Raw genomic sequence first — 19501 nt, 5'->3', positions numbered from 1 at the left:
AGTTGAAAATCTTCATTCTCATCCACTCCTATTATCCGTAGGTTTGGTCTTCTCATTGTGTCCTGTATTTCTTGGATGTTTTGATTTAGGATCTTTTTGCATTTTACATTTTCCTTGATTGTTGTGCCGATGTTCTCTATGGAATCTTCTGCACCTGAGATTCTCTCTTCCATCTCTTGTATTCTGTTGCTGATGCTCGTATCTATGGTTCCAGATTTCTTTCCTAGGGTTTCTATCTCCAGTGTTGCCTCATTTTGGGTTTTCTTTATTGTGTCTACTTCCCTTTTTAGGTCTAGTATGGTTTTGTTCATTTCCATCATCTGTTTGGATGTGTTTTCCTGTTTTTCTGTAAGGACTTCTACCTGTTTGATTAGGTTATCCTGTTTTTCTTTAAGGATTTGTAACTCTTTAGCAGTGTTCTCCTGCAATTCTTTAAGGGATTTTTGTGCTTCCTCTTTAATGTCTTCTACCTGTTTACCAGTGTTCCTTTGTATTTCTTTAAGTGTGTTATTAAAGTCCTTCTTCTCCTCTACCATCATCAGGAGATATGCTTTTAGATCCGTGTCTAGCTTTTCCGGTGTGTTGGGGTGCCCTGGACTGGGTGAAGTGGGAGTGCTGGGTTCTGATGATGGTGAGTGGTCTTGGTTTCTGTTAGTAAGATTATTACGTTTACCTTTCGCCATCTGGTAATCTCTGGGGTTAGTTGTTGTGGTTGTCACTGTTTAAAGATTGGAGCAGAAGCTGTGTTCCACTCACCAGCAGTCTCAAAATCCTGTGGCGGGGGTCGTGGGTAGCTGGTGGTACCCCGGTGCTGGTCCAGCCGGAAGAGGCCTGTGGTCCTACTCAGGCCGGTTTTCTGCTTCCCTAACCAAAGCAGTCTCAGGTCCCGCGTGATTGGACTGGAGCAGAAGCTGTGTTCCACTCACCAGCAGTCTCAAAATCCTGTGGCGGGGGTCGTGGGTAGCTGGCGGGTGTCAGCCGACCCTGCGCTCTAGCTAACCCGGTGCTGATCCGGCCGGATGAGGCCTGTGGCCCTACTCAGGCCGGTTTCTGCTTCCCTAACTAATGCAGTCTCAGGTCCCGCGTGCAATTGGATTGGAGCAGAAGCTGTGTTCCACTCACCAGAAGTCTTAAGATCCTGTGGCGGGTGTTGTGGGTAGCTGGAGAGTGTCAGCCAACCCTGCGCCCTAGCTACCCCGGTGCTTTTCTGACCGGAAGAGGCTTGTGGCCCTATGTAGGCCGGATTTCTCCCTCCCCAACCAAAGCAGTCTCAGGTCCCGCGTGATTGGTTAATTACCACTTCTAAGAGGCTGGTGATATATGACTAAGGTCAGGATCTCATTGCATAGCCACTACTGAATCATGGATGTGTGCACTTTTAATGTGTACGTGTATGTGCTAGGGTCCATGCACGTGACTGGATGCTCCTGTCGCTGGAGTTACCAGCTGTGAGCAGTATGTGCTTTTAACTACCGAACCACATTTCCAACCCTGTGCATTTTAGCCAAGGACAGTAAATCTACTGGCTTTACTATTGACACCTTTACTCAAACTGGGCCATAAAACTGCTCAAGGGAGTAAACTCAGAACTGTCCCCTGAAGCGTCTTTCCTGTTTCTGGTTGGAAAGCCATGGTGGGGGTAGCTCTTACAGAAAACTGCAGATTTACTTCCTATGGTACTAGACAGGGGAGAACGAAGCATGGCAAGCTGTCAGTCAGATGAGGCGTTGGTAGTCTCCAGCTCTTACAGCCCTCCCATTTATTCATGGTGACCCTTCCCACACATGGCACTAAGTCTTCAGCACGTGCTTTACAGAGGACATACCACACCACAGTCCAGCAGTTACTCTGGACACTTCTCCTAGCTGGAACTTAGCGTGCCTCTCCTCCCCAGAGCTTGTCCCACTGTGAGCTCATCACAGACGAGGGGATCCTGCACCTGAGCAGCAGCACCTGTGGGCACGAGAGACTCCGGGTGCTGGAGCTGGACAACTGCCTTCTTGTCACGGACGCCTCGCTGGAGCATCTGGAGAACTGCCGAAGCCTGGAGCGACTGGAGCTTTACGACTGCCAGCAGGTCACCCGTGCAGGCATCAAGCGCATGCGGGTAGGTGTTAGTCCCTCCTAGGCTCTCCTTGGCAGCTGGGAGATGGATACCCAGAAATCAACATCCAGGCTTGTGAGTGGGCTCAGCAGGTTAATGGTGCTTGCTACCAAGCCTGTCTTCCTGATCTTATGGCCAAGAACATGGACCAAAGTAACAGAACCAACTCTTGTTTTCTGACCTCTACATACATGCTGTGGCATACACAATGTACTAAACTCAGTACCCGATTCTCTAGTCTGGTGTGTTTATACAAACTGTGATTACACAAGCGCCACCATAGGCTTCTTCAGACATGTACCCTTAGATCACTGCCACTATAGAGAAGTGTTTCCAATCGTCTTTAGAGGGTGATTTGGGAGCCGGGGCTAGAGGGGATTTAACAGGGACAGTTCTAGCTTACAGCATTCTACCTGCCTAATTAATGTAATCAATTGTAAACGGACTAGAGGTTTTCAAAGGTTATACAAGAATCGCAATCCCAGGGCAGACAACTTTTTCCATTTCCTTCCAGGCTCAGCTTCCTCATGTCAAAGTCCACGCCTACTTTGCTCCAGTCACCCCTCCACCAGCAGTGGCAGGAAGTGGACATCGACTGTGCAGATGCTGTGTCATACTCTGACAGCAGCTGCTTAGGCCACGGGCCCCATCCTCCAGGTTAGACCAGTCTCCTGGCTGTTCCATCATCACCCAATCTCGACTCTCCATGGTGAAAACATTACAGGTAAAAGACTTCAGCACAGATTACAGTAACTGGTGATGCTATTCACCTTAACACTGCTAGGATACAAGCAAATCCAGGTCTGTGTCATCCACAGCGAGAGTGGTGTGGTGCAACCTAGAGCCCATCAGAGGTGGGTACCTATGTATACAAGCCCCACCTGGCTTTGTCAGCATTCTACATATACACCTTCAGTGTTTGCACAACTTGAGCAGAGTAAAAGAGCCTGCTGGTTTCTACCTGATCCTTAAGCCAGTGGCCGAATGTAATGCATAGCAATTTCTATCCATCTGCAGGACTTGTCCACTTTGAAGACTAAATAGCACCTTTATGAACGTGATTGTACTGCAAACTCAGAATGGCTGGTAGTTTCATATGTAGAAATGTGTGTGAAAGGCATGTTAACATACTTCCATAAGACACCAAAGAAACAAGGCCTCTAAGCTGGGTGAGGCAGGATCTTCACCTTTCTGTTTGTGTCAACTCGTCATACCCAACCTCCCCCCCCCCCCCAGCCCTTGCATTGATCCGCTGGGAATTATGAGCTCTGCCAGATTCTACAGCACACAGTGCATTTCTGTTAAAGGAAAAAGCCAATTATGTCCATCCACACTTCTCAAAAAATTTGCGGGAACCTTAAGCAAATCCAGAATTAAGGCTTAAGTTATCTATAATCAAGTAAAAATAACAAACAGATGCATGTAGAATGGATGTGTTTTTTTTATTTACTCTGAAATTTTAGAAATCATAACTGTTTTAAAGCTTGTCATATGAATGAAGTATTTGCAGCTTCAGACTCACAACACCTCACCTTGCTCACTCGAGTCAGATTTTTGCAAATGCAGGCGCTCCTGTCCCTGTCCCAGGATGCCGTCTTTTACTATTACGGTGCTGCTGCTCTGTGCCACTGAGACCTCCCACCTTCAATATTAATAATGGTAGCTGAACCTTCCAGCAACCACTCCCCAACCAGAACTGCAAGAGCGAGCTTCTTCTGCCTCGGTGGACAGCACTTAAGCATCTGTATAGATGCAGTGTCCCCACTGCACTCTGGGAGGGAAAGCAGATGCGAACGACTCCTTGTAAGGAGTACTGTGATATGAAAGGTTCGGCTGCCTCCTATTATGTTGCTGTACAACTATCACAACAGCAACTTAACTGTAGCGCTGTGTGGAGGGTGGGGCATGACTGATGGAGGAGCTGCTAAGTAAGCACCGCCTAGACCTGCTCCAATGACTCGTGAAACTCACTTCTATGAAATACCCTTAGACAACTATGGAATTTTTTCTGAGCTAGAATGATGTGACTTCGAGCCTGATCTGTCTCCTCTAAGTATGCAGCAGGCACTTAGTGTAACTACGTATCTTGAGTTGCATCACCTCTGTGGAAATCGGAGTGACATCTTACACCATGCACATCGAGGCCAACCCTTGAGTCCATGTGACCTCAGATGACAACTGTGCAGCTTAGATTTGAAATGAGTGACACATTTACAAAACAATCAGAAAACATTTATTACACTGAACTGTACATCCTATAACCAAAGTAGCACACTGCTGGTGCCGTGGGCCAGGTAGTTTCACTGAGACGGCCTAGCACTTTGTGCTGCTCAGCACAAGTTCAAGTCTGAGGAGCCTGTAAGTACTTTTACCCCACTTCTAAAACCTGATAATGAATTCAAAATAATACACAGCATTAAATGACATTTATTGTTCCATAAATCATGAGATCCAAAAGGGAAAGCTAAATAGACAAGCAAAATTCTAAAACAATTAGGAGATAAGTCCACTTCTTTCCCAAGTGAGTGAGTGGTACAGAAAGCATGTGGTCACACAAAGCAAAGGGAAGGACGGATGGGAGCACTCCCTCCTACAGGGCCTGCAAGGCTACAGCACTGCCAAGCCCAAGAGGAAAATTATCGAGACAGTTTGTTTTGTGGCAAGTAATTAATCCCCAGTATGAATAAAACAAGCTGTTAAAGCCTTTACCCATTGAAGTAGTCTGTCTTCTGGAAGAGATTTCATTTAAAACGTAATTATTCCTACCCACCTGAACAACAAGGGTCAAACAAGCGCAGTCACAGCCAGCAGCTAAGCAAATGGGCAAAGATGCTACAGAATTAAAATGGAAAGAAGTTTTTAAAAACTCGGATATGCCACAGGCCTCACGAGAGGTCGTGAGAGAGAGGAGAGGTGATGGCTGTGTGCACGCATGACTCACGGGCACACCTGCTACAGACAAAGCAAGAACGATGCAGAGTATAGAGCCCCTACCAATCACCATCTAGCCATGATTGTACTGAAACTCGGTATTTGAGGGGGGGGGGAGGGTTTATGATACATTTTAGTGTCTTGTTATGACATCTAGTGTTCCCAGGGTAATTTTGTCTCATTAAAAAAAAATCCCTTTAATATAAGAGACATGATACTGCTTCCCCATCATCTAGTTCTGAGGTCTGGGAAGGGCTTTAGACATGTTTAAGAACAGAGCAGGCACAGGACAAGGGAGTATACACACCTGGAGGCTCAAGTGGGGGATGGGGAGACGAGAAAAGGAAACCACATGAGTTTAAAAGGCAAGGAGGTTTCAAAGGTGAAATCCAGAAGCTAAAACTGGAAGCCAAAGCCAAACTCCCAAGCCTCAGTACCTATTAGGATTTACACTGACCTCACACACGGTATGGCTGACAGGGAGTACAGTCTGCCCATCGGCTCAGCTCGGCTTGGTTCTGGTCTAGCAAGACTCCTCTGATGTCCACCTTCAGGAAGGAGCTCAGCCTCTTACCTGACCCATACGGCCGTGTCACCCAGTACAGAGCAGCTCCCCCAGAGGCAACCCTATCTCCTCCCCTGGCCAGCATAAGGTTCAGGCAACAAAAGCCAAACTGGCACAGAAAGGTAAATGCCCACGGTTGAGTTTTACATTCAATTCAAACTGCATACAGTGTGAAAAGCAGCAGCGACTGCTCGGGAGGTTCTGTCCCCTGTCCCTTGCCAGGGAAGCAAGTACTTGTGCCCACCATGGTAGAAGCTGGGTCGAATGTCACCTGACATGCTTGCTCGCTCTCTCTCTCTCACGAGGATGCTGGGGCTGTGGCAGTGACACTGAGGAGATTTGCCTCTCCTACAGCTCATTAGGAAGGTCATCTTGTGTTTTCAATATGAAACATTTCACAGTAAAATCCAATCCCAAGACTTCTTGGATTCAGTCTTCACACACTTTTAAGCATGACTTTATTTGGTACTGGATAGAGTTCAGTCTGTTTAAGGTATCACTTCAAAATTATGTGAATACCATCATTATTTTCAGCTGCAAAAAAAAGAGGGGGGGGTGTTAAAGCTTCTAAGCTTAGAAGAGATACAATATTAAACTGACTGCACTGTTCTAGCTCCTCTTCCCTCAGACACATGCCCTGCAGCCCTGCTCAGGGAGCCCAGCCTGTATCATTTGCCAGCTCTACAGGGCAAGGGCGTAAGAGAGCAGCAGCAGATGCACTTGTATGCTAACACAAAATAGGCCAAAGCACTATGTGAGGGCAGAGCTGAGAAAGCCCTGCAGAAAATGTGCAGGCAGCCTGCAGGTTCTGCTGTAGATGGACGTTTCTTTGCTGGAAAACTGAACCCTCAAGAGGTAGATATAGCAAGACCTAATGGCTTCAGGAAGTCGTGAAGGCGTCCACGTGGACAAAGAGAGCTGAGGCTGGAGAGACCCTGTGGGAGCTAATGGTGCAGCGCTCCCCAGACTCACGGATACATGCTCTCCAGGGAACATGAGCTGCTTGGTTTTTTTAGTTTTGCAAAATCAAAGTGATTACATTTTAAAGTTGAAGATGTCTCTTCATGTAAGCAGTGAACCAGTTCTCTGCTGTCTCACATGTGCAGGTGCCCACAGAAGGTAGCTTGATAGTCAATCAAGTAGAAAAGGAAATCGTATTTTCAAACCCCTTTGGCCAGTACCTTTCCAGAGTCACCACCATGTGACTCAAGACTGCTTCTTCTTCTGGGGTGTGGTCTGGGCTGAGACTAATATAACTGGTCTTAATCAGCATTACCTTGTAGTATGGAGCTCACTTGACCTAGCCTGGATCTCTTCCCACACTGCTCCCTAATTAGCTCTGTACAGCCTGCCTAGGTTTTAGTCACACTGACATCTGAAAATCTCTAAATCAGTACCTGAAACCCAAGGCTCCTCAGAATGGTACAATTAGCCGCCTGGTTGACATACCAAGTTGACTTGCCCCTTGGATGAGACAGCCACCGGCCCTGGCAGTCACAACTATTCTTCCACCAAACCAGGAGCCAACTGGGCCCTGTCTGCATCTATACACTCCTTTTGCCTCTGGCCCCTATGGACTCCCCTGTTCCAGTCTTGTCATTTGTCTCCACAGTGAGCATAGAAGGAAACCCCAATCCTATTGTCCCTTTGTTTAAACCACTTCACTGACTTCCCAACCCATGTGAACCATCGTCGCTGGCCATCACTACGTCCCAGGGCCTGCCTCTCTCCCTGACCCCACTGCTCTGCTCACCCTCACACAGCATGGCCTGCCTTCTTCCAGGCCTCACAGAAGCCAAGTGCATTCTCCTGCACAGTCCCTCTCTGCCCTGAGTGAGCCCTGTGGCCAGCTTTTCCTTTTCTAGACCACCTCAGAAAGCTGTCTGTGACCCAGCTCCCATAAGCCTGACACTGTCGTATTCCTGCATGACACCTAATCCTGGTGGTCAATTTCTGTGCCTGTGGCCAATTCTGACCCCCCCCTCCTCTGCCACACACACACACACAAAATGGGATTCCCTGAGCCCTTGTTTCATTTAAGCACTACCAGAGTGCTCTCTTGGACAAAATGCTCAGCAAACACTGGGTGAATAGATTGTTTGGTTTCAGGTTATCTATAAAAACCAACCCTTTTTATTACAAACACTAAACATACTGTTTGTCCATATTCCAACCTCTTTTAAAATTTGCAAAAATATCCTTTTCAAGAATATGCACATACATGAGAGCTTCTAATCAGGGCACAGTGTCCTTCATGATCACAACACACCAAGGCACATACATGAAAAGTACCTTTTACTGTGGAGAATAAAAAACAAGTCTCATCTTGAAAGTTCTGAACCATCTAGAAGGATAAAGCAGACATAATAAGTATAATTAAGATCTATCAGTCCTTAACTGACTAGAAACGATTTAAATTTATAAATTTATAAAGGACTACAACATAACGTGTGCATCTCTCTTACACAACTACACAATCCTAGTCATTCCTGATGGACAGCAGTATGAGATAGTAAAAGTTTTCACCTGTCATTTGTGAGCCACCGAGGAGCCTGTTGTGCCAGGTCCTGTGAAGACTGACTTAAAGATTATACAAGCTGTTTCCCACTACTACTGCTTGTCAGTGAACATAGCTAGAGCACAGGTGAGTTGTACTTCTAATAGTAAATGTTTTAAAATTGCTGCTCTTCCAACAGTGTGCAAAGGGAGAACCTACCTAATGCCTCGCCTCAAAGAAAGGACCAAAGTCTGCCACACACACAAACCTTAGAGCTCCAGAAGCATCCAAGTTCAAAAAGGCCAGGGAAAGCTCAGGCCCTCTCCCTGACTGTATTCCTTCTGCTACGAGGATACTATTTTGATCATGGTTGTATTTAAAAATGACTATTGTAAAAGAGGCCAGCAGCATTTCTAATATTCCGACACGATATGAGTGCCCATTGGCAGGAGGAGGGGACTACTACCTGTTTGATTTACCTGGTCACTAACAAGAATGTGGATACCAGTGGGGCCCTGTCTGTAAACCTGGTTAATTTGGTGAAAAGGAATATTAAACACCGAGGCAAGTTTTCGAGCAACTTCTGAGGCAACCATTTCTTCCAAGTAGATTGCATGATAAACTGAAAAAGAGAAAGATAGCACTTTAACAATACTATGACGTTTTACACTTGATCTACATACAGTCTATCTTTTCTTTTTTTAAAAAGATTTATTTATTATATGTAAGTACACTGTAGCTGTCTTCAGCTACACCAAAAGAGGGCATCCAATCTCATTACAGATGGTTGTGAGCCACCATGTGGTTACTGGGATTTGAACTCTGGACCTCCGAAAGAGCAGTCAGTGCTCTTAACTGCTGAGCCGTCTCTCCAGCCCCCAGTCTATCTTTTCAAAGTGCCAAAATAATAAAATTCAAATTTAGAAACAGGGACAAGGTAACCTTTCTTTGCCCCTTTAAATTCTCTACCTACCTAATTGACATACAAGAGCACATTATTTATGCTCATGTAGAATAAACACTCTGTATAAAACTATGACTTTCATTTCTCTATAACAGCTTCATATAGTGAGGGGTAAAAGAAAAGCATCAGGGATCAGAGTCACCAGGGTAACGGACTAGGACAAAGGGGGACAAAGGATGAAAAAATATGTCCATGGGTTACAATGTCCTGTTGTGGGCACAATGGGAGGAGCAAGCTTAAAAAAAAAAAAGTGTGTTTCTAATTGTGCATAAAAAACTCTAAAAGGAGTCTAAACCAGTAATTCTCCAAATGAGGATATAAGACTAAAAATTATCTGTCACCTCCAATACCCCCCAAAATTAAAAAAAAAAAATGGAGACAGCACCCTATGAAAAATAAGGATACAGAAAATGGAGTCTGATTCTTCCTTAGCAAGTCCCAGCCTCAGTTCAACATCTACTGTCTGACATTTCTGTCCATGCCTTGAATACAATGGCAACGGCACTATGAGTCTGTGTGTCAGCATTAGTCAAGTGCGTCCTGCTCAAACCAGACATGGGCCTCACCAGGGAAGTGAGCAGCGCCATGCCATGCACAGGAACCGTTCTGAGCAGCTTAGGTTAGACCTCAGACTGACGACAGTGCTGGAGGAGCACCACGTCAGTGTGTGGGGACTCCTTCCTGCCCTCTGCTTCTTTCAATAAAATGAAACAACTTTCTGTTTATAGGAACAGGGTCAAAGCTATTTATCACAGCCTTGAAGAAGTCACAGAGGGCAGGCATGTGAACGAGTTCAGTGCAGGAAAGCCCCTGTGTCTAAAGAGTTACTACCTGGTCTTCAGCTCACTAAATTTAAATGGTTAAGGATAAAATAAAGGTCTCCCATGTCTCCACCTCCTCCCCTACAACACTCATCTCTGAACACACATATTCCCTAATACTACACTCCCGGCAAAATGTGAGTGATGTGTATGACGGTGATACAGAGAGCTCCTTTAAGAATCTCATGACCTGCTGGGCAGTGGTGATGCACGCCCTTAATTCCAGCACTTGGGGGGCAGAGGCAGGTGGATTTCTGAGTTCGAGGCCAGCCTGGTCTACAGAGTGAGTTCCAGGACAGCCAAGGCTACACAGAGAAACCCTGTCTTAAAAAAAAAAACAAAAAAACAAAAACAAAACAAACCCCAAAAAGAAGAATCTCATGTCCTTAGTCTTAAAAGCCACAGCTGTGATTACTGCTCTTCCATTCATTTAAAGAAATCCAAGCCATGAGGCATTTCTCAGAGCTCCACTACTATCAGCTACCTCTTAGAATGATGCAATACATGTTTCTCTGAAGCTGGATGTCACCGTCATTCTGTTTCAGAATGTGAGAAGAGGGGACATTGATACCATCACACAAATGAGAGCAAGGTGTGCTGCTGCACACCGGTAACCTTGGTGCTTTGGAGGATAAAGCAGGAGAATGGCAGTGCCGAGACCAGCTTAGGCTACCTAGTAAGACCTGGGCCCAACCTGTCATACTCCTAAAGTGTTTCTAATCAAAGGAGGGAGGGAAAAGGAGACAGGAGAGGCCAGAGTGCTTCACACTGTCCAACTGAGATAAATCTGCAAGGCAAAGAAGTCCTCCTTAGTCAGAAGGTAAACTATACAGCTTGTGCTAACCCTGACCCTTAAATACACAGCTCCCACCATCCTGCCTGCATGGAACACAATGGATGCTCACCCCAGGTGGGTCTACACTGGAGGAAGACTGCTACATCCACTTGTCTTTGTTCATGTGTGATAGTCAGGAGTTGTGTCCCCCAGTCCCCATCGATTTAGTGAAATGGAGGGGGAAAAGACCTAAAAAACCAAAACCAAAACAACAACCTCTTTCCCCAGCAAGCAACCAATGTGACATTTATCCAGAAAGGCCTCAACCAAATTACTGTACTGACTGCTGGGAATTTCTTACATAAAAGTCATAAAAAGAGATCTACAGCATGCATAGCTGAGGACAAAGAAAGTTCTAGTTTCCTCCTTTGCCCAGGTCTTGACCCTACAGCTGCTCCTAGTGCTCAGCAGTCCTGCACTCACATCAGTCTGTCTGAGGGAAGGAAATGCCCTCAATACCCACCGGAGGGCGTCCCACCGCCACTTTCACCTCCACTGCCTGCAGCTTGTGGCTGCCCTTGCAGCGCAGTGCTACTCGGCTGCTCCTGGCAGACATAGATGGTTAAGCGGGGCCTAACCGACCTGTAATCAGAAGATGCCATCAATGAGACTGTGAGGGTAAGCTGCCCCAGCACGTACAATCAATAACTACAGGAATCTACGGTCTAGTTTTCCTGGTGAGAACTTTACAGTGTTATTTCATTATGCAAAATAATTTTCTAATAAAAATATTAAAAACCACACACCTCACACCAACTATCACAGGTCCAGACTCTAAACCATTGAGATGGTCTGTCAGATGCTGGTAAATTTAAGTTTTAAGATTGATTAAGCAATTTGAAATCAGTAAGGCTGGAGTTTACTCAAGTCTCAGCACACAAGTCTAGAGACAGTAATGGCAGCAGTGGGTCTCAAAGCCAGCACAGTCACAGTGCTAGCTAGCATTCTAATTGACAGTTACAAGTTCACATTTAATAACTGCTTAACAATAATCATGACCTTGAAAACCATAGATTCTGTAGAGCTCACCTAAATTAGAAGTTTTGTTTTCTTGGCAACAAACCCAGTCGTCTTCAAGAAATCAGTCCTGCCCATGTGCATTGCTACCAGTCTTAGTCTACCTCTGCCCTCATCAGTGCCTGCCCTGAAGGTGTACACAAAACAGTCTTCTCGTGAGCACAATGCTGCCGATGCTTGGTGGCACACACAGGCACACGCCAACCTAGCGTGGAAACACATTCTGCCCACCAAAGCCCCCACGCAGAGAAAAGTCCACTTTCAGCTCACGCAAAATAGTCTGTGGTATTTTACCTTGACTTCAGGGAATTATAGAGCCGAATTCCATCGGCTGCACCACAGATCTGAACTAAATCCTCCTTTGTCAGCTTTAATAAGTCGGCACCTGGAAAACAGCAGAGATCCTCAAATAAGCAAGACAGGGATGGACAGAGCTGCTGCTTCACAGCCGGTGTCACTGCACGGGTCTGTCCTTCTGCGCAGCAACAGGTGTCCTGGAGTACACACAGCCACGATTAACACAGGAACACATCTGTCCCTTAGAGAAACAACATGCTGTGGTAACAAGGTGCCAGAAGCTGATAAGTCAGGGACCATGGCCGGAAGGCCTGTCTGCTCCCTCCCAATACAAGACGCCTTACTGCCTTTCTTTCCTTGTTGCTGGGCTGTGGATGACCCTGTTTCTGAACCTCCCTAAAGCCCTGCTGTTGCTTTTCTTCCTTTTGAAAAACTTAAATGGAATACTGACGGTTGGGGAACTTTGCCTAAAGTCACCAGTGAGTGAGAAGCAAAGTGGCGAGCGGGTTCCATTACACCACTGTGTGCAATATCAAGTTAGACACTATAAAGTTCCATCTCCACAGCCCGTTCTAACAGGAGAGCTTAGTAGAAAATCACTCTGCTCCTTCAGATTGCTTCCCTACGTACTTGGTGTCTAGGATTTGCCTTAAAAGCATCAAAAAGGGCCGTGTATATAAGGGAGAAGTAGCTACAAGACTGACAAGCACTGGGCACAGTGAAGTGGGGCAGTCAGAGGAAGTCTTTCATGTACTCAATACTTACTATATTTGGAGATGTACACAAAATCTTTTTACTCTTTTAATATCAGCCAAGACCTTCTAGAATTAAGGAATGACTTCATATAATAAACATCTACTCCCATATGCAGAAGATAACGGGGTTGCTTCACTTGCTCGTTCACTTGCTCGCTTCGTTTCAGAGGCTCAAATGAAAGGGCTTGACAGAGTCCTAGCTTATAAAGAAATAAAAACCAGAGAGGCCTAACTCCCATGAGACGTGAGCCTGTATGGAGTCACTCTTGGAAAGAAATAGCAGAGAAAGAGGTTCTCTGTCTATTAGGGTCACACAGCTCTGAAGCAGGGATGCTAGTTGTGACATCTATAACTCATGAAGAGAGATATATCCCAGCTGGTGATGGTGAATCCCAGCTCTGAACTGTGACTGACCACCTAGGAGACCTCACTGTCCTCACTGTCTCCTGCCATTCTCCTTGGTGCTGCAGCTCAGGTGACGTGCCAGAGAGCGGCTCAGCAGGAACCCTTGAGAGGAAGGCCTCAGGTTAAGGAAAGTGCAGAACGCCAAGCCCTGTGATCACTGCGTACAAGGAGAGTCTTACAGCTCCACAGAACATGCAGTAACATGCAAGTCCCAGATATTAAAGGCTGTTCTATGTCTGCTCTTCATCCACTTGCCCTATATAAGGGCTCATAAACTTCATCTCTCTAATTTCTAGGTTTTCACACATTAAAGGCTTTATTTAATCATATAAAAAGGTGGATGCCAGCAAGCAAATGATTTCTACAAGGAATTTTAATTTTAGAGTTCAAGAGCTACATGAGGAATAAGTACCCAGTGTACAAACAATATAATAAATGACATAATAAAAACATCACTGTTTGTAAAACCAGGCTTTCCTCTGGGCATGTGCACAGATATGTCTGTCTTTTTAAACTGTTTCAATGGCTCCATACACAAGCAAAAGGAATGCTAGCGGCCACATCTCTGTGGCCAGCGCTCTCAGAATGTTTGGTTAGGACTCATTAGCAAATGTACTATGGGCAAAAGTACAAGGACTGCCCCTGGTTCCGAATGCTCTCTCCTGTATGCCCCAGGGCAATGCTGCTTGACACCTAAAGTCCTACCAAAACATTCTCTTAGTTTCCTGTGCAGAAAAAGAGCAGGCTGTCTACGACACATATAGCTGAGCAAGGCCACACAACTGAGATCATTGCTCTATGTGAAAAGGTTCAAGCTACAGGACACAGGTCAGCCTTATGGGACCTGAACTCATAAGACCAAGGAAAAAAAGGCCAGATTCAAAGGGTCACATACTATAGGACGTTATCTGTTTAACATTCTCAGATGACCTTACTATGAGACAGCAAGACAGACAGTACCTGTGTAGACAGATACCCTACATGTATACATATCTTAACTGCAGTAGTAGATGCATAGAGCTACATTCACTGCGCAGTGACAGATCTATACATCCACGTTATTAGTGTTGACTTCTGTTCACAACAGTATACTGTAGTTTTGTGAGAAACTGAGAGAATGTGTGCTGAGTCATCTCTTAACTGTCTTTCCAATTTATCATTAAGAAAAATGTTATCTCAAACTAAGTTAGCATTGGGGCTGGAGAGATGGCTTACCAGGTAAGTAAGAGCACATGCTGTTCTTGCAGAGGACCTAAGTTCAGGTCCTAGCACCCATGTTGGGGATGTCATAACTACTAATTCCAGCTTCAGGGGATCTGACACTTCTGGCTTCTGTGGGCACCTACACTCACATGCATATACCCAGAGACAGGCACATAGATAATTTTAAACTAATAAAAATAAATAGAATGAAAATACCACATAGAACTAAATATAACCAAAATGAGTGGAATTTCCTGGTTTGGAAGAATTTAACAGGGTGTTACAACTGAGGAAAACTGAGAGATAATGTATTTTTTTCTTGTTTGTAATAGATTCATCTAAAAGTATTTCAAAAGTTTCAAAATTCTTCATTAACAAAAGCAGGAAAACATACAAATAAAATATTCTCATGCATGCACACATATATACATACCTGAAAAATTAGAGAACAGTCTTGTGTAGGAAGAGAACCTGTTTTTGAGCAGCCACTGCTGTGTTTCCTGGGTGGTAGCTGAAGGCTGAATTTGCTATTAATTAAAAAAAAAAAAAAAAGAGCATGGATAAAACTATTCAAGCTTTAAAAGTCATTGGCATGTCATGAAGACTCTTTAAGCAAAACTCAAAAGGCTTTAAAATCTCAAGTCAGAGCCCAAGCTGACGACTGAGCGGCCCCCTAGTCTGGCTAGAACCTTTCTATGTGGTTAGTGGTCTAAGGAAATGCACTTACTTCCCCAGATGCTTGTGCAGCTCCATCTCCCTGGTGATTTGGGGATGAAGAATTGCTGGAGAAAGGAAAAGAAAGGAATGGTTTTTAATTTATTTTTACATTAAGAAATTAAAAACTATCTATTGCACAGGCAGTTTGAGATAGGACAACAGTGTAGAAAGAGCTGTGTAAGCTTGCAACACGAATGCAGCACAGTAGGGAGGGGAGGAGGACAGGACACAGGTACAACACAGCACCTCCGTATGCGAGTCAGCACTGGGAAGGGTTTCCTTGAGTGTTTATATGGGTGCCAGGAAAATGGGGACAGTATGCATTCATCTTAGTTAGGAAAATATGCGAAACTAAATAAGAAAAACAGCTAAAAATAACCATAAAACATTCTAAGAAAAAATTAGGCTATAAGAAACAGTGACCCTAACTAAATAGACAAGCCTTCCTCATTAGTTAATACATCCGCCCATGAGTAAAGGAAATGAAACAAACATGGGAGTCAAAGGTATAAAGACAACTGTGAACATGAGCAGGGTTCCTTTCTCAGAACTGCCCCCCAGGTCCTAAGCCTTACATTACTCTCCATTCAGCACATCTTAAGCCCCTTCCAATGGGAATTTGTCTTGTCCTTTCTGTATCTCAGCAAGTGGGGCCATGCTGGAAATACAGTGGGCACTCAGGAAACATCTAGACGACTAAGGCATACAATTCAAAGCTCATCTCTAGATTACAGCCATTTGCTCTCACACCCAGACAGGAAACACAAGAGACTTATCCTCTCTTACCCACTGCCTCTCTGGTCCCCCTGGTCCCTGAGAATTTTCTACTTGCAGATACAACCACTACTTGCAAACAGGCTCCTGGCTAGATTTTTCATCTCCACAGAAGGAAAGTGAGATTTTGTCGTTTTTGCTTACCAGATCCTGTCAACAAAAGACCGACACAGAGAACTTTCCCCTGCCATCTCAAGCTTTCTTCATTTTTCTGTCCCATAAAAAACTTCCTAAAAGCAGGAACTTCTGAACTACTGTTCTCCAGCAAGATTTTAGAAGCCAAAGACTTATAGAGGCCTCTGCCTATGCAGCTCCCATTCTGAGTTCCCTGGACTCTCAGCTATGAAAGCCAGATAACACATTCAATGAAATCCAGAGGTCCTGATTTGAAAGCCACTACAGTCTCTAAAAAAAAAAACAAAGGTCTTTCCTTTAAATCTTAAATACTCAACTAAAACTACATTTGCTAAGAGGGTAAGAAACAGTACAAAAAAATAACCTGTGTCATGTGGTAACTCATAGTCCACTGTGCTTCGTAATCAATGTAATCTTAATATATTCATATCAGAACCTCCCATCAACCACTCACCCTAGGGTCCTTAGCTGAACTCTCTCAGATAGGGTCTTGTTATACAGCCCCGAGGCTGGCCTCAAACTGGAGGTCTCCCTGTTTCAGTATCTGAAGAGAATGCTTCTCTGCAGTTACTGTAATGTCAACGTGTGAGACACAGCAGGTACACAAAGGCTGTCAGGTGAAGACTCTGACCCATGCATGGGCTATTTTCTAGCACCTGACGCAGACACACATAAAGGCCACATGGATAGGACCTGAAGGAGCAATGGTTAGGTGCAAGCACAGGGCCCCACAAACCAGGTACCTGTCTGGGACACTGCACGTGCTCGGCTGTGAGGAGGTGAAAGTGGGCGCTGGGGAAGGGCTGTTATTCACATAGGCTGTAGGGGTGTCGGGCCATGGAGAACACTAAGGATAGAAACAGAAATGAGTTAACAGCACGCTTTTTAAATGGGTGGAATCTTTTGTCATCTGGTCTCTAACTGAGCCCATACAAACTCATAATACACAAGATGCCCAGTGCCTATCAAATGTGTCAAATTTACCTTGTGCAGCAAAAGCCACTCATTTAGCTTAAAGATATCCTGAATGATGATAGCAGCAACATTTATAGACATTTGTTTTCTGAAAGCTTACATGCATGCACACGCACACATGCACGCAGACAGACACACACACATACATTTCTAGTATCTCCTGTCAGACGCTCCAGCAAATACATCTCAAGGTTTTAAGGTTTAAAAACAGCAGACAAAGATTCACAAGCAACATCTGACATTACACAGTGATCTGGGTGTGGCTAGGTTCTGTTAACTGCTCCTTAGCCCTGCCAGGGAGCAGCCTCATCAGTACCTACCATGATATAAAATTTACTGAACAGGCTAGCATGCAAACCTATCAATTGTGGGTGTGCTGCCAGGTGTGTGTGTGTGAGTTCCTAAAAAAGATATGGCAGACTGAATATCTCTCAACCTTAAGCAAAATTCAGAAGCACATTATAGTTATAAAACTGAATAAGCCAATGTCCAGCGTATGCTGAGCAGGGCACAGTAATCAAGGAGAAACTTTCCCTTCTGAGCTGCACAAAGGTCCACCTAACAACCAGTAATCTTTCTACAGGTGTTCTTGCCGAGAATGGTAGTTTCAAGGGTTCCCCTTTATAATCAGCCTGCTCCCATCTGAGAGAAGAAAGACATCACATCCAACCTAGCACTGGGGTTTCAAGACTCTGCACAACCAAGCAAATGCCAGTTTTATCTGTTTTGTCCATTTTTATATTTATCAACTATTCATTAAAATTTGCATAATTATTTTAATAAACTTGTCCTAATGAGTTTTTCCTTTTAAAATTACATTTACTTATTTACATACATGTGTGTGTGCGTTTATATACCTGCCATAGCATGCACATGGAGGTCAAGGGACACTCTGGGGAGTCTGTTCTCTCCTTCCACCACTTGAGCTTTGTAGACAAAACTTGGGTTGCTGGCATACACACAGTATTTAATTTCTTACCCAAGTTTAATCTATAGTCATTAAGAAAATCTAAAGATTAAATTTCAAGCCAGGCTTGGCAGCACATGTCTGTAATCAGGCTTGGGAGGTGGAGGCAAGATGATCAGAAGTTTAAGGCCAACCTCAGCTACATGAGACCCTAAATTTAAAATAAGAAAACTTTCTTCCCAGTTCAGAAAAATCTATTTTATCCAAGAATACAATACTTGCAATCCCAAAATTCAGGAGGCCAAGAAAGAAAGACTGCCATTAGTTCAAGGTCAGCCTTGAATTGCAAAGAACTGGAGTTGCTGGGCTGGAGCTGCTTAGGAATAAAGAGCACACACCATTCTTGCAGAGGACCTGAGTTCAGTTCTCAGCACCCACATGGTGACTTACAACCAGCTGTCACTCCAGTTCCAGAGTATCCAGCACCATCTTCAGGCCTCCCAGGCACTGTACACATGTGGTGCACAGACATGCATGCAGGCAAGATGTTCATACATGTAAAATAAAGACATGTAAATCTTTAAAGCAATGGAGGTTATGTAAGGCCTCCAGGCATAAAGGCGATCACAGTAAGGCAGCGTTTAAAAGTGGCAGAGAACAAGGTGGGACCAAGAGAGCTGAGGGGTGAACCTGAGGATGATCCTTGGATGCTGCAGGATACTTCCTCCTAATTAGTAACAGTTCCAATTTTTAATAGTTTGTTTTGTTTTGTTTTCTCAGGAAACAGGGTTTTTCTTTGTAGCCCTGGTGTCCTAGTGCTTGCTCTGTAGACCAGGCTGGCCTTAAACTCACAGAGATAAGTTTTAATTTAATAAATACAAATACTCATCATACCAGGAAATGCTTCCTTTGCTACTGTTCAAATTTACAATGAAATATGTGGATGCCAGTTTGAAGATAATCAAGAGAAAAAAAATCTCCTTTTTCAAATTCTTTGCAAAATGTGAAGCCCACTAATGTGAAGCCTGTAGCTTGCACTGAGTCTCTCCAGACAGAAACCACACGCCTTAGCAGCCACCAAACACAAGCATCAACAGGGAAAGAAAAGAAATCACCAGCTGTCTTCACACCTGCCCAATTATAGAGCCCCCGAAAAAGAGGAAAATCACCACAGATTCTGTTCCCGAGACAACCACCTTCTAAAGCAGAAACTAATGGCCAGTCAACTCCGGTAGTGACCTTACTATAGATGCCATTCCAAGTGAAAATACCTGTTGTTCTAAAAGTAGAGCCTTTGCTTTTTATCTTACTAAGTATCACTCTCTCCTCTGCTTACAGTGTGGAGTGCCTGTGCCTATTACAACACATCTAACCAAGGGAGTGTGGACTTTCATCTTACTACACACAAGGGTTTCTTCCTCTTACACCATCCTCTCCTAATAAAACATATTATAATGCATCCAAACATACACATCTAGATAACTCTTAATATCTAAAGCAATGCCTCTCCAACAAATCTACCTAGGTTATTGCTAGCTCTTTGAGAAAACAGAGCTATTCCCAAACTTGAAGTTGGTGTGGTACAGTGGAGACGGCCCA

The 19501-nt window shown here is 44.5% G+C and overlaps 2 protein-coding genes across 10 annotated transcripts in view; one reads left to right on the top strand and one right to left on the bottom strand.

The window, feature by feature from the left end:
• The window catches only part of Fbxl2 (F-box and leucine rich repeat protein 2), a 72263-nt gene extending 52969 nt beyond the window's left edge, over positions 1-19294 (top strand). Inside the window, exons 14-16 of one of the 4 annotated variants that reach the window (XM_085828130.1) lie at positions 1895-2107; positions 2619-2828; positions 19241-19294. In XM_085828130.1, coding sequence (XP_085684256.1) covers positions 1895-2107; positions 2619-2726 — 321 coding nt within the window. In that variant the 3' untranslated portion in view covers positions 2727-2828; positions 19241-19294. Of the gene's footprint in view, positions 1-1894; positions 2108-2618; positions 4334-17578; positions 17748-19240 lie in introns of those variants that run through there. The other 3 variants (XM_085828129.1, XM_085828132.1, XM_085828131.1) reach the window with 3 other exon arrangements.
• Positions 4514-19501, bottom strand: part of Ubp1 (upstream binding protein 1) — a 46423-nt gene continuing 31435 nt past the window's right edge. For 5 of the 6 annotated variants that reach the window (XM_085828127.1, XM_085828128.1, XM_021172131.2 and 2 more), the window contains 8 exons: positions 16764-16867; positions 15122-15176; positions 14828-14921; positions 12029-12119; positions 11181-11299; positions 8577-8719; positions 7893-7944; positions 4514-6134 (listed from right to left, as the gene is read on the bottom strand). In XM_085828127.1, coding sequence (XP_085684253.1) covers positions 6097-6134; positions 7893-7944; positions 8577-8719; positions 11181-11299; positions 12029-12119; positions 14828-14921; positions 15122-15176; positions 16764-16867 — 696 coding nt within the window. In that variant the 3' untranslated portion in view covers positions 4514-6096. Of the gene's footprint in view, positions 6135-7892; positions 7945-8576; positions 8720-11180; positions 11300-11463; positions 11862-12028; positions 12120-14827; positions 14922-15121; positions 15177-16763; positions 16868-19501 lie in introns of those variants that run through there. The other variant, XR_015044504.1, reaches the window with a different exon arrangement.

This window comes from Mus caroli, unplaced genomic scaffold (genome assembly GCF_978045245.1).
Source record: "Mus caroli unplaced genomic scaffold, Mus_caroli_1 scaffold_11, whole genome shotgun sequence".
Lineage (NCBI taxonomy): Eukaryota > Metazoa > Chordata > Mammalia > Rodentia > Muridae > Mus > Mus caroli.
This window is presented reverse-complemented; position numbering and strand designations above follow the sequence as displayed.